This window comes from Pholcus phalangioides, unplaced genomic scaffold (genome assembly GCF_987345545.1).
Source record: "Pholcus phalangioides strain wild (caught in Gottingen) unplaced genomic scaffold, Ppha-v1.0 ptg000011l_1, whole genome shotgun sequence".
Lineage (NCBI taxonomy): Eukaryota > Metazoa > Arthropoda > Arachnida > Araneae > Pholcidae > Pholcus > Pholcus phalangioides.
The window spans coordinates 11,168,407-11,184,647 of NW_028301604.1; the positions used below are offsets into that span (position 1 = coordinate 11,168,407).

Below are 16,241 nucleotides of genomic sequence, written 5' to 3' on the forward strand. Positions count from 1 at the left end.
TATGCTGTATAATGCCAAGAATCATTTTTGGAAAATAAAAAATATTACGAAATTTCACTCACAGATGGCACTGTATGTACTATAAAACATGTAGACAACAACAGTAAAAATTCAACACAAAAAAGTTCTTATTGGAGTTTGGGCCCTTTTTTTCTGCCTATCACATCCATCCCATTGTCAGAGTCATTTGTGCACCCTTTTGAAGCCACATCTTAATGATGCTTAGTTTTTATGGACCGTAAGAAACGTGAGGCAGCACGTCAACGTGAGGTGATACGTCCGGGGAAAGGGAAATTTAGAAATATGTTTTTTACCCTAAAATTCAAACAATGAATTATATTGGTGGAATATTTTGCAGAGAAAACTGTGTATAATTGTTGATGCACTAATTGTATCTAGAACAGGGCATGACAAATCGTAAAAAATCTAGACACCAGAAACATTTTAACCCGAAGAAAAAGTCCAAAATAATGCTGCTTTTGACTTTTTCGGGCATAGTGACTCTTTCATGTTAGTAGATACGCTGCTATAAATTCCAAAACATTTTGTGCTGTTTTCAGCCTGAAATTTAGTAGCTACACAAAAAAAAAATTTTAGGCGCCAATACCATTTTTTTAGTCCCCATGACAACCTGGCACCTGGGATTAGTCCAGCCCTGATCTAGAGAAAGACAACTAATGAAAGACTAAAAGATAAAAATTTAAACATAAATGTTTGTCAGTACATGAAAAAGGGGGGGGGGATATAAGGTCGAAGTAAAGGCTTGAACGATAAAATTGTATTTGTTATCTTTCCATGTATTTGCCAATATGAATCTCGCTTATCTTAATTATTTGCGCGATTCTTATCTTCGATTGTTTAACGTTAAACAAATGTTAGCGGTACAGCACCCTTTGTGGGTGAAATTTCGAACAATTCAATAAAATTATCCGCTATGATAACATTTTACTGTAGACCACATTCTCATACGCTAGTTGGTTGATTCTGTATATTAATTATCAAAATTTTTCATGGACTTTTTGGCTACATTGTATTTCGATCAAATGATTCGGTATTTATAATCAGCGGAAATATAAGAAGATATTAGAGATGTTTTCTGCTTGAATCTTTCTTGAACAAACATGACTACGTATATTTGCACAAGAATCTTTATTTTTGATATCCACGTCAAGATAGAAAAGAAAGTATTCTGAGAGAATCTTCCTTTACATTATATATTATTCTCTGACTGCGATGTTTATGGTAAAACATACAAGGCTTAAAGCAAGGAATACGGAAATAGTCCCGATGTCGTGAGTTTCGATCCACATTTACCATTAAAGATCTTATTGTTAGTTGGATTTGTTGACATTGGTGATGATTACGTTTGGCAACGTTTTCTCGTATTATCCCCCCCCCCCCCTCCAATCATCTGGAAGTACTTTCTCGTCATCGTGATATCTCAGTTGTCGTACATTACAGAGTTTTCCTAAGAAAACTTTTCCCCCCCTCTCACTCACATAATTGATGCAATTACTAGGGCGTCGTTGTACCGTCATAATGACTTTTCTCGTGAAATAGTTTCACTTGGCAGGCAGCTGAAATTCTTGGTAGTTCTTCGCATTTCATCATTATCGTACAGAGTGGTGTATCGCTACTAAGTTTGATGGTAGCGAGGAACGCGGTGGAGAAAATAAACAAAAATAGGAATGTAGAAGTTTGAAAGTTTTCTAAAAGAACGCATTTTTTCGCTTTTCGATTTCTAAATAGCAATAAATGGTTAAAATTTTCATTCCTTAACGAGCTATCTTTGTGGACGAAGAAAAATAATAATATGCATATTCAGTAGTCTACATCAGTGATTCCCAAACGTTATGCTGGGGAATCGGTCAGCAGTGCCACGAGATATTTAAAATTCTAATCTTATATCCAAGGTTGCACGAAAGCAAAAAGTTTGGAAATCAAATTTTAACATATAATGATTACACAGAGGAAAATTTTCAAACCTTAAAAATTATCTTCATATACAGTTGACGTTCGTTAAATCAACCCCATCGTACCACGAAAAACAGATGGTGTATTGGGGAAGTAGATTATAATCGAAAGTTTGAAAAAAAATTAACTTATTAAAGAAATTCCATGTTTGATGGGAATAACAGATAAAATTATTAATTCTGTTGTAAAGCGTGCACTTGCAATGAAAATGTCATTTAATGGAAATAATGGTACAATTGGAATAATTGACTGAATACACGTACTTATGCATCAAATTTTCAAATGCAGGTATCATTCGTTTTACGCAGTCTCACTTATAGAGATTTCGCTATAACGCGATTTTGAGAGGTTGATTTTAGAAATTGCAATCTGTGAACTTTGGCCTGGAGTTTGATGTTAATCTTGAAAATAGGCTTGCAAATTAAAGGTATGACGTAGTTAAAATAACAAAATAATTAATAATAATCAATATAAAATCTTTATATAATAATAATAATCAATATAAAATCTTTATATAATAATAATAATCAATATAAAATCTTTATATAATAATAATAATCAATAAAATTTTTATAATAATAACAATACTAATCTTTATTATCATAATAATAATAATTAATAAAACAAAATCTGTTGGATTTTATGATCTAGATGAGAAAAACGCTCAAATCCAATTCATCTGATCTCACTAATCAACATCTTTTGCTAACATTGACAATGCTATCAGAATTTTCACCAAAGAAAAAGATCCTAATGAAACTAGAATTTTCGTATTCACGAGGGATATTCAGAGTTCTCTGGCAATTCTCTTGGTACTGCAGTTTCAATAAAGAGACGTAGAACGTCTTGTCACCTTAATCTCGACTGCTTCATTAATAAAGTTATCAGCCTATCATACGAGGCTCTTCAGAAAAGAAAGAAGCATCCACTCTCACTAGAATTAATCAAAAATAGTGCAGAAAGAGAAATAAAAATAATTAATTAAATTCATTCTTATAACTCTTAAATTCACGAGATTTATATAAAAGTTTGAATAAAATCACAATTCATTCAAAAAAAAGTTTTTTGCTGCGCTAGAGAAGTTGGGTTCATTTCTTTATCTTCTTGAAGAACCCCCCCCCCACCCCCATCCCTATCTTACCCATGTTAAACTCAGCTCACTTTACGCGATTATTTGACGGAACCAATCAATTGCATAAAGAGAAGAATGTGCCTGTATCAAAGGTCTAGGTCAAACACAATTTTGGCAAACAAAAACACTGATTTTGTTCATTTCTTGGCAAAGAAAGGACGGGGCAGAGCTGAATTAAGACGTTGTATTAAATTTTATAGTCTGTGGGTCGTTATACACTGCTGGCCACCGTAAATGCAACACCCTGAAAGAAGCATGCAAATAATATGAAATTTACAACATGCATTAGCGGAGGTGAGATATGCAAATGATTAGAATTTCATCGCAGATGCACATCACGCGCGCCTGTGGCGCCACTTCAAAGCGCTATTTAAGGCTTGGAGATTTCGACGATTTGAAGTACGGCAATTGTGTTTTTCTTGTGGTTTTTTCAAAAAAACGATCAATTATGCCTCGTAGAAAACAGCGATCATCTTTTGATCAAGTATCCGAGTTCGACAGAGGAAGGATAGTGGCCTACCGAGATTGTGGATTATCTTTCAGGGAAATCGGTAGTCGTGTTGGACGAAACCAAACAACTGTAATGCGGATATGTGATCGTTGGATGCAGGAGGGGACGACGGACCGACGTGTTCGATCGCATCCACCTCAGTGCACCACTTCACGTGATGACAGGCGTATTGTGCGTATGGCAGTGACGGATCGCTCAGCCACATCACGAACCATAGCACAGCACATTCAGTCTGTACCGCATCATCCAGTGTCTGCGCGTACTATTCGACGCCGTTTACAGCGGAGTGGTCTGTCCGCAAGACGCCCATTGCTTCGTCTACCCTTGACGCAGAACCACAGACGTCTCCGCCACCAATGGTGCGATGAAAGAAGGATGTGGACGGCACAATGGAATGAAATTGTCTTAACTGACGAGTCACGCTTCTGTCTGCAACACCACGATGGTCGGATTCGAGTCTGGAGACACCGTGGAGAGAGGATGCTGAACAGCTGCGTTATGCACCGCCACACTGGTCCTGCACCGGGTATTATGGTATGGGGCGGTATTGGATATCACTCTCGCACTCCTCTAGTACGCATTGCCGGTACTTTAAAAAGCCAGCGCTACATCTCCGAGGTGTTGGAGCCAGTTGTCCTTCCTTACTTTCAGGGCTTGCCCACAGCCATATTTCAACAGGATAATGCGCGACCACACGTGGCACGCATTGTCCAAAGGTTCTTCGTCAATCGCCAGATTGAATTGCTTCCCTGGCCAGCTCGCTCTCCGGATCTTTCGCCGATAGAAAACATGTGGTCCATTGTTGCTCAACGATTGACCCAGATTACATCCCCAGCTGCCACACCAGATCAACTTTGGCAACGCGTGGAAGCTGCTTGGTCTGCTGTACCCCAAGAACACATCCAAAGTCTCTTTGAATCAATGCCGAGGCGTGTGGCAGCGGTGATCTCCAACAATGGCGGCTACTATGGCTACTGATTTTGGCAGGAACCACACTTCACAGAAGTCTATAAATTTAATCATTTGATGCTTGGTCAACATGTTATCTACAAAATAAATATTGTTGCGATATCTCTTGTCTTTCTTGGTGTTGCAATTTGGGTGGCCAGCAGTGTATTTGGATGGAAAAAAAACATGGGAAGAATAAGAAAACATTTAAGACTTATCGTACCGGTCGTTATAATGGAACTGTCGTAAAATGGAATATGGTCATTATTTATTTATTTACAGGGTGATAAAGTTCCCGTATACTCTGAGTAGTTTTTCTCAAAATCTGCTTATCCGAATACAGCCAAATTTTTAGAATATCTTAATGAGATTATGTGGGGAAAGAGACTTATGAAATTAAAAGAAAGTAGCTCAATTTTCGACCACCAGGTGAGCTTTTTATTGAATTTTCTTTTCTCCCCAAATGGACCATATAGCGTATATACCAATTGTCAATGTAATACATCCTCCAGAACATTCGCTACGTAGGTCGGAGTAGTCTCAGTATACTGACGGGTGCTATACATTGGTCTGAGCAGTGTCAGTATACTGAAACTGCTCAGACCTGTGTAGCTCTTGTTCTGGTAGACATATGTCATTGCAACTTGGTATATACGCTATATGGAACAGTGGAAAAATGTAAAATGCAATAAAAAGCACCACCTCTCCCGTGGTCTCATTAAGATATTCTAAAAATTTGAGTATTCTGATAAGCAGTTTTTGAGAAAAACTATTCAGGGGGTACGGGAACTTAAATTATAATCACCCTATATATTCACAAAAGGCTGGTTGCACTTACATTGCGGGGAAAGAAAAAAAAGCACGATAAAAAACAAAAGAAAAGATGCTAATAACGACATACTATACATACAAAGGGGGAATTAAATTAAAATGGGTATCTGATCACGAAAGTAGAAATGTCAAAGCTTGACAGTCTTTTGCAAAATAACGCCTACGTCGATGTACAAACCAGGTCGGATGGAAGGCTATTCCAAGGCTCTTACAGCCCGACACAAAAACGAATACTGTAATCGGTTCCTTCTCGCAAATAGAATGCTTATGCACAGCTGGTGACTTCTGGTGCGAGAGTTCATGAACTTTATGTTTGATGTATAAGTTAGGCCGTCGATAATTGTACATAGCAGTCTCAAGCCGTTGATCAGTCTGCGCCATTCGTTCAGGATATGAAAGATCCCGGACACTGGACAGGCACTTCGTGAAATGCTTTTGTGTTTTTTCAATTAGTTCGATTTCACCAATCAAAACAGGGTTTCACACTGGCGATGTGTGCTCGAGAATCGGTCGAACAAAAGTGATAAGCACATATTAGTACCATCAACGTCATAACGGCAATCGGCTGTATAACCATTACATTTGTGCAAACTCACGTCACAAAGATTTTAAAAAAATTATGTTTTTTAGACACTTTCAGGATTTTTTTTATAATTTATACTGGTAATAAAGTTAAACATTAAAATTTTGTATAACTTAATCCCGTATTTACCTAGGAGAATAAATAATTTACTTAGCACGTTGTTACACAATGGTAAAAAATTGTATAATTTTTTGTATTTTAATTTGCTTTTGTAATTGAGAAGTCAGTTCAATTTTATTTTCAGGTCTCGCAAGCCATTAAATATTATCACCAAGAGACATGATGTGAACTCTAAGTGCTATATGAGAACATTACGCAATGAGTTCTCTGTCATCGAACATTCATCTGCTCGTAATATTAACCTGCAGCATGCCTACGCTTCCACAAATGCTCACTTCTACGTTTTTTAACAGCACGTATGTTCTTTTTCTTTTTTTTAATTGATGAATATAATTTTCTCTACATTTTCAGAGCTTCCACTTATTTATTTTTTGTACTCGTATGGTTATACAGTATTAAAGCTCTGGATAAGTTTCAGTGTACGAAGAGTCAACTCGCGTATTAGTCATTTAAAAGGATATTCAACTCAGAATGCTATATTTTATTATTGAAATAGAATGCGTTTCTGACTCATTTAAGTGTATTACCACCATTAATGCATTACCACCATTAATGCATTACCATTTAATGAATTATTTATGTAAAATTAAAAGTGTACAACTCTGCGCTAATTAATAATTTTCAAATAGTCCGCGGTGATTTAATATCGAATGTTGTAGACCAGGGGTTCTTGACCTTCTTGCATCCAGCACTCCCAGCGCGATTTACAATACGATTTACCTTCTATGCTCAGTCAGCAGGGGCAAGCTTCTATTTTGGTGCCCCCTTGTAATGTTAAAGGTAGAAATTTTCACCCAATCAGGTCCAGCACCAAGGCACCTGACCCTCCCGCCAGCTCCTTCCCCACCCCCCTTTAATTGCAGCCCTGCCTAGGGTAGTGAGTTTTCTATTTGTCAGACGATTTAGTTTTTTGTAATTAACTACATTAGTTATACATCGATTCATTCTTATACATTATTTTACATATTATCCGATTTCCTATTTGGCTATGCTTAATAGTTTTGGCTTCTTTTTTTGAAAACTAAACTATAGAAATTAATACTTTTAAAAAAATTTCGAAATTTAGGAGGAAAAAGACTCAATGAATTCTTCTTCAATTCATTGATTCCAGCCGGAGAGCAACAGTATATATATATATATATCTTTGTTTGGCACTTGATTAAATTTTTTGACGTTTTTCTTACGTCCTACTCACGACAGTAGTAAATATAAGCGTAGCATGCTAGTAACACGAAGTAGAAATGCAAACAAACCACAAAATATTTTGGGTATTAATGGTATTTTACCTCAATCGAAATGAAAAACAAGTACAGTATAATCGCTAACCGAAGAAAAACTTTTGCAACGTTGAATTTCGAGTGACACATTTCTACGAACGAAAGCTAAAAATGAAGTGTGAGAATATCGGTATGATTCACATTTCTTAAAGAATTAAAAATTTTAATTTTTTCATTACTTTAATTTTCCTGAATAATACAAATACAAATACAAATACAAATACAACGCCACAACAGGCAAAATGCCCAACGAGGTGGCTGATAAAAAGATGCCCATAAAAATATGGATGTCATATGTTTCAAAAATACAGATTTTACATTAACCCCATTAAAATGCAATTAACAACAAATTATAAACAATATATACACATGATAAAATATTATACAATGCCCATAAAGAATACTTATGGTTGTCTTATTCTAAGAATGGATAGCTTCTCGATTTACCCCAACATGTTTATCGTATTTCTTTTTAAACGTGTCAATTGTGTTACAATTTACTACCTCCGGGGGTAAGCTATTCCATTTATTAACAACCCTATTAGAGAAAAATTCCCTGCGACACCATAACCTTGCATTGTCCCTCACCAATCGATACTGGTGTCCCCTTGTAAAAGCAGTCGATTGGCGGTGTACTAAAAGTTCATGGTCCATCCTATCCATCCCATTGAAAATTTTGAACACTTCGATCATATCTCCTCGACACCTACGTTCATCCAATCTCTGTCTTTCTCAGCGAACATATAATAATTTTTTCTCCATCCCGCACCACCAGTTAAGCACGACTGTTGTCTCTGCAGTGAAATTCAAGGGCACGACGAAAATAATTTCTTAACCCTATTGCTTTTGCTTTGAGTGTTTTCTGCTCATGTTAGTGCTAGTTACTGCCTTTCCTGCGATTCAATTCTTTCTACCCTAAAAACATATATACAAAATTAAAATATCTAGAGCACAAATTAAAATCTAGCTCATTGCCCCTCCCTTGTCGGAGACAGCTCACTTTCTCCTACATTCACCATAGGTCGTACCACTTCCTTTCAAATACTGTAGTCACAGTAGAAGGTAATACGCCCATGTTTTTAGTCCTACTCGATACGAAATTTGACTACATTCTCGATTTTAGATTGAATATTACATAAACATTTGTCCTTACTCCCACAAATGAAACATAGAAATAATGTAGTATCTAGTAGACATTCTCCATCAATTATGGTCATCTGAATTAGTGCATAAATATAACATTTATTCGATAGATGAGAAAAGTACGTATAGTACATATCATTCTAATATTCTCTCGGTGCTTCTGTTTCCTTTCCACGTCGTTTCAGCATAAAAGCACACTAAAATGTTATATCTGTTTAAGTGTGGTATGGGAATATTACACGTTCTTCATCAAAAACAGTGGTCCCGTATATTGACTAATAATGCGTGAATGTTCAGAGATTCGCTAGGCGGTAATAACGTCATCGACTATAATAAAGGACCGGTAAAAACTGGACATCATTAACGCCACGCCCTGGTGAAAAATCATTGTCTGTTAAATCATTTGTCATAGCACACTTAGCACGCGTGATAATATACGAATATCTATTTTACCTGCTCCGTTTGTAGGGGTGCATACATATTCCTATTGCATTCAAAATGAGACAAATTTGGTTTCCTTTTCTACAAAGATAACATGTTTTTTTATCGTCTCTTTAATGACTGATTTATCCTCTAAGTCAGCGGTTCTCAACCGGTGCTCCGTGTGAATCCTCAGGGGCTCCGCGGCAGCTCGAGAAAAATACAAAGAAATAGTAAATTCGGAAAAAATAATTATAAGTATTTTTGAATAATAATAATAAATCAGTAACTTTGCTGAATGAATGAAAAATAGGCCTACGCGCGCGGGACTCCTCCGTAGAAATTATATACCAGAAAGGGCTCCGCGAGTCAAAAAAGGTTGAGAACCGCTGCTCTACGTCATTTTAAGTACCAGTCATCTCAACATTCTTTAACTACATTTTGTAACATTCTTGATTTCTGTTGAACTGACTGAACAACTTTGTAAAGAAATATGAAAATATATCTTCAATACTATATATAGATGAGTATTATATATCCTATCTGTAACAAATACTAACAAATATAAACATGATTGAGTTGTGCATTGGGAAAAGACGGTTTTCATTGGGGACTAAGCCTTGCGAAATTCCAAACTTTTGAAATTTCACTTGCGAATAGCCAAAGTTTTCCACATAAATAATAACATATCACCATTATTCGAAATGTTGATTTTAATTCCCCTATGTTATCCTTTTTATTGGATTGAATCACTCACGAAACATCAGAAAAATGGTTTCACACCGTTTTGCAGATTTTTAAGCAGGCATGCCACATTTGTTTAATATCAGTCATTTTCCTGCAGAGAACTATACTTTCTTTTTCTGAAAAGTGAAATAAAAAAATTTATTTCAATTTTAGTATTTTTTATTTATTTATAGTTCTTTTATTATTATTATATGAAGAACTTGGTATACCCAGTGATTTGATGAATTATAACTCACCCGGAGTTATCATCCAGTCATTATAACTAGAGCCCAGAGGTTCAGAGAAATGCTATAAATGCCATATCTTGCCTATTTTTGAAATTTTTTTGTGAAAATGCATTTTTCGATATTTTCTGCCGTAAATGGCCATTTTGACACTGTTTTGTGTTTATTCGTGAATTTTAAAAGTCATGTTCCGTAGAACTTAGATATTTTCATCATTGAGAACTTCAGAAGAGTTTTTTTTTAATGTTCAACCCTTGGTAATAATTCTTATCAGCAATCTCCCCTTCCCACCCTCTTGGCAACATTTTTAACGCAAGTAGGCGCAATTTCCTTAGAGACAGGAAAATTGGCATTGAAGTAACAAAGAATTTCATCTTTTAGATACAGTGGCAATCAACCTACCGTCGAATTCGCATCAAGATATTACGAGTTCTAGATGAAAGCAACCCATGTATAAGAAAAGCAGAGAATTAATTGGAAAAGATGGTTTCTCCACAATGCTTCACACAACATGTTTTGCTCACGTACTGCACAGCGTTGTAGAGGAATATCTGACCGATGATTGTCTCAATAGCCCATTGTCGTGACTCACACAGGTCGGGGTTGGAGCTGACAGGGCCCTGAACAATGTTTTGATTTTATTTTTCCTGAATCATAAATGTACTGCAAACAACCATAACAAGTCTTTCTTCAAAATAAGTATGCAAAAACCATTTCCGAATTTGAATCTTTTTTTCGATCGATGCAAACCGGTCGAATATAAAGCTCGATGTATGAAAATTTTGAGAAAAATATGTTCTTATTATGAAAATGCTTTTTAAATAATTCCATGTGAATACTTAGTTTTGATATAATTGTTCTTCAATTTCAGCTAGCACTATTTTTTACGGCAGAAAATAACATGTTCGATTAAACTAAACTCTGACCAAACCTTGAAGGACCATAAACACTTTTTGTTCGGCACAATAATATCAACTTAGCTATTAATGCAGTTATCATTATTGAAACAGTAGATTCAATGACTGCAGTCAATTTTTAGCTGGTATTCGTACCCTTAATATAGCATCTGTTAGTTACTTTCCCTTTTTTCCATTAATTATAAATGCGTTTATAGTGCCTTTTTGCCTGCCTATTTTGACCCTTTTAGTGACTCAACTTCCGGGCTCTAATTATAGTAGCCACCGTTCAATTTTACGAACCCACACGTGTTTTTAAGAACTAATCCTCCAGTCCCAAACAATATGCCATTTCTTTGAAAAACTCTTCCCATTTACGAAGTTTCAATTTTAGGAACCAATTGTTCAAATCCATTCGTAAAAACAAGCATCGACTGCAAGAACTATTTTGTTCTACGTTTGAGCGATAATATCCTATAAGTTACTGAAAGTTTCTTATTTGTTTTTATATATTTTTATTGATTGCTATGGTCAATCAAGTGGTTTGTTGCAAATACACGTACCGTATATTGATTTTTTGATATGTCATTAGACTACTAGTGATCAATTTTATGATATTAATTTTCAAACCCAGCTTTTTATTTGAATAAAGGCGATTTTTCCCCTATTCAGCTTCTTTGAAGAGACTGACAGTGTAATATTGGACCGATTACTAGAACCTTCTGTCTATGACCGCAGACAAAGACCAACTAGTGAGTAGATAAGAATTTTGCTTCATCCCTAATATCACAGTTACATATTGTTTTTATAATGATGAATCTTAACCTCTCCCTTAAACTTAAACCCTATACACTTTATATACAATCACTTTCCTCAGTAATAACTGAAATTGTGTGCAACTCAAATATAATACAACAGTAGCTCAACTGTTTTCTACAAACTTTTTTTAGCAGCCATAATTCTGCTTGTTGTGGCTCTTGAATTTGTATTTGTATTTATGATTGTTTTCTCAACTGCACTGCTCAAAACAATTAGGAGAAATATAGTTTTTATTTAATTATGACTTTTAAACATTTTAATTGATAAAATATTGACGAAGAACATTGTTAGGTATTCACAAACAGTTGTGTCACAAGAGTAAATCACCTATTAAATTTTGAATAAATCAGTTTAATAAATTTGAATTAATAGTTTTTTAATAAATTTGAATAAATAAATTTTTTAATAAATTTGAATAAATAATTTTCTAATAAATTTGAATAAATAAATTTTTTAATGAATTTGAATAAATTATTTTTTTAATAAATTTGAATAAATAAATTTTTTAATAAATTTGAATAAATTATTTTTTTAATAAATTTGACTAAATATAATACATATCCCCTAATAGTTTTGAGCAGTGTATTATCGATAACTAATCCAAATTCAATACCACAAACAAAATGAAAGCGAATACAGTCAAACCTCTCTATCTCGAAACTGACGGGACGGAAGAAAATTTCGAGATAGAGCGTTTTCGAGAAATTGAGTTTTTTTTTTAGTAAGAAAGAAAAAACTCGCCAAAAAATCTATTGATGAAAACTAAAAAATACCGTACTATATTTTACTACACGCTATTGAAATTATTGGGTACACAATAAATGTTCAATCACAGAGTATGCAAATACTCTAAAATATTTTCAATATTTTTTTTGTTCAGTTCAATTTCATCTACATTCATTATTTATTCATAAGCTTAAATTAATGCATATTTTTTGCTCTTTGAGCCTCCACAATTTCATCTATACTAGTAAGAGAACTGCAAATATTTCGGGCCCTATCTTCTCAGTTTGGTCCAGAAAATAACGGTGTTCTTACAGCATGTGTTCCGCATTTTTTACTGCAACTTTTTTCTAATTATTCCTCTGGAGAATGTTCTACTGTATTTTCATCACCTTAGTCGGCCATATTCAGCAATAATTTCGGTATCAGTCAAGGGGTGCTGTAAGTTTGTAATGAACTCTGTATTTCCACAAAATCAGAAAATGAAATTTCTAGCTTCAAGTACTTTTTAGTAATGCCCCAATGTTTTGAAATTTCATTTTCAACATTGTTCTCAGAATCGTTGAAATTCGAGTGAACCACCAGATCTGATCCTTCATCACTGTGATGACTGGTTCCAAACACGCAGGTTTCTTGAAGCAACGCATGCTTTCGCCATGTTGAGCAAGGCATTCACCCCCTGTCAATCACAGTAATCGCCTATGTCTGATTGACAAGATCCATCCATGGGCGGAATACGGGGGGGGACGTGGGGGGAGCAGAGCCCCCTGAGAGTCAAAGGTGCAGTCGACTGATCTAATGTATATATGTATATATGAATTGACATCATCATCATCATCGTGGGCCCCCCCCCCAATCTCCGCCTATGGATCCATCAACACAATGGGCTGAAAAACGAATAATCCTTTTTAATCAATTTTTTTCACTTCCGGAAAAAGTCCAAATTTACGGGAAAGCGAAAAGGAATTTCCATGTTTTCTTTTTACTATCATCATTTACTATCTTATCATTAGGCTTGACCTTCGACATAGAGAGTTTTTCGAAAATTATTTCGAGACAGAGAGGTTAAAGTGTACTTACGTGGCTTAGACGTCGCCCAGATGCGACAGTTATGGGTGTTAACGTCGCCATGAAGCGAAAAATGAGCTTCACCTATCCACAAGATGTTAAAGACCGAGGTGGGATTCTGTTCGATTTTGGAGAAAGCCAACCTCGCAAATGCTTCCCTCTGTACGGTATCCGCTGGTAAAAGTTCATGGCACGACTGCAATCTGTATGGGTACAGATCAAGGATTCCATGAAGAATATTGCGTATCGAGGATGGTGGTAAGCCCAAGCGTCTGGCAGCTCCACGAGCACTGCTGGTCCCTGCAGCTGATTCGGACACTAACGCTTCCATTTCGGCTGCGATACGTGGTGAACGTGCCTTCCTTAAACATGGTCGCCGGCTCTTACACGATCCTCCAGCGTTCCAATTTCCACAACCGCTGAACAAGCTTTATCAGGCCTTTCGCTGTTAAACGCCCTTTTCCAGTCCTCACATCCTTCTGAACTCGGAATTTACCCAAGGCAATGGTCGCTGATTCCTGGTTCACGTAAAACAACTTCACCAACAAAGCTTTATCCTCCGCACTCAACATCCTTGTTTGCACACACGGTTTACAACAGTGAACTGATTGTGGATTAGGAGCGCGAAAGTTCTTATAACAGTCTCTTTTGCATATTTTCACCACTCGTACCACCTATTTTCTGTTTTTTGAGGGTTTTTTTACTCTCTTAAAAAAATTTCCGTGACCTTAGCGATGCTAACCATGCAAATCGTTTTTTATTTCGGTTATTTCTCCTGTTTTTATTCATCTTTAAAGTTTCTACTGACTTTTTGCCCACCCTGTATATAACCGGCGTGTATGTTATAAGCAAGGTCTTCAAATTAGCTTACATAGCAATAGCATGTATGCATAAAAATTCATTATTGAGATTTTCGTCGATAAAATAAGCTTATCCAGCACATAATTGAAAAGTAATATTGCATGAATATAGCTTCGATTGATATGTGAAATGTTTTGAAAATTTATTAGAAAACACAAGATATGCAACAACATATAAACATTTTTTGGAAATCTTAATGATTTTTTTGAGTTTATGCCAATAGTTTTCCTTTAGAGTTGATAGTATTGTACACAAATTATTCAGGGGAAAAAAAACCTCACTGATATTTATAAATTTTATATACACGTCATCAATCAATAATACACTCGAATTAGCATAGCTTTTCGAGTTGATTTACAACAATTGTTCTTTTATCACCACCATCCATAAACTGATCACAAACTAACAAAAACAAGTAAATATTCAATAATTCGGGAAGCATAGACGATGCAGTTTGTACAGAAAGACAGCATTTTTTAATAAATGTAAAAAATTTTATTGTCAAAATAGTTACATTTATCACTGACAGGTGGCGCTAAATTTGAAAAAAAAATGTAAGTGCCATTTGTTGATCAGAAATGTAACTATTTCGACAATGTAATTTCCCGTTCATTTAAAAAAGTAGGCCTTTCGCGAGAAAATGTCAAGATGCATATAATGAATGTTGCACAAAAAAGTCTCTATTTGACTACATTTTTCTAGGGTTTTTTTTGCAGTATGTTATATCCGAATTATTTTCTTACAAAAGACCATTCTTTTGGTTTGTTGTATTCACAGCGTATGTATGCTATAATAGAGGTAAAAATACATAGACGTGAGGAGCCAAATTTCAAGGATTACACAACCGTATGTTGTATACTCGACTATAACTTCAATATATTTATTTTATGTGCTATTTTTTTCAGATTTTTCACGCCTTCAATAAGGCCCTGTATAAGCAGTACAATTCAAAATAGATTTTTTTAATGATTTTTCCGGTCTAATCCTCAATACGTGTCATTAACTGTGAAAACTGAAAAAAATATTGAGCATTTAATGGTTAATATTCACTTTCGTTTTTGAAAAGCATCGCTCAAATGAAGTTTAATCTGTGTTTTAAAAAAAAATCCCATTTCTCTCTCTCTCTCTCAGAAGTATTAATATTTTAATATGATATTGATAGTTGGGTAAAAGCTACATGCTCAGGCAATGAGCTTTTTTTTCAATGTCAACAAAAATAATACATCAATATAAAAGGTCAAATGTTTTCAATTGTTCGGGTTTCTTCTTCAAAAAACGCAACGTGTGCTTTTAAGAGGCAGGTTAAACGTTCTCTCGGCGGAAAAACGTCAACCACCAATAACAAGCGATGAACGATGTGCTCGAGTTTGTTTAAGGATCAATTTCCCAACCATGAAATAGCGATGAAATTACCCAGTACATTGAAACTGCAGAAAACTGGTGATTACAGACGCATAAAATTGCCTTGTTACGCTCGTTAAATTTCTTGTTCGGGGTATATAATGCGATCCTCGACCGGTCCACGAATTTAGTGGATAAAAGTGAAGAGGGAAAACAGCTGTGGTCATCACTTTTCAGTCAATGATCGGAGAGGATTTCATTCATCTTCGCGCTATTTGATTTCAATCAACTGTGGTGGGTGGTCGTTGCTTTCGGCTACTCGTATCGTTTTCGATAACGTTCTAGTGTTCATCGGCTTATCGAAAGATGAATGAAATGGAACGACTCTAAATAATTCATGCGTCAGCTCACCACTAAGAAAGTTGTTTTACGGACTACCTTGAACTCCGTTTTGTAATGTTCAAAATCATCGTTTTGACATCGACGACGCGAAGAACGAGATAATTGCGATAGTAGAGCTCGCGAAAGGTACCGCTAACGATCTTTCGTGGTGAACCTTCTACAAATGATGAAACACAACAAGGTTCGAATGACCGTCGATTTAGATTGGAAAACGTTGTGCG

At 35.5% G+C, this 16,241-nt stretch overlaps 1 protein-coding gene across 2 annotated transcripts in view; it reads left to right on the forward strand.

Moving 5' to 3' along the window:
• Window positions 1–16,241, forward strand: part of LOC149080048 (glutamate-gated chloride channel-like) — a 54,676-nt gene that overhangs the window by 21,841 nt on the left and 16,594 nt on the right. For both annotated transcript variants that reach the window (XM_089238573.1, XM_089238574.1), the window contains exons 2-3: window positions 6,224–6,395; window positions 11,479–11,558. In XM_089238573.1, the coding sequence (XP_089094699.1) occupies window positions 6,298–6,395; window positions 11,479–11,558 (178 nt within the window). In that variant the 5' untranslated portion in view covers window positions 6,224–6,297. The remainder of the gene's footprint in view (window positions 1–6,223; window positions 6,396–11,478; window positions 11,559–16,241) is intronic.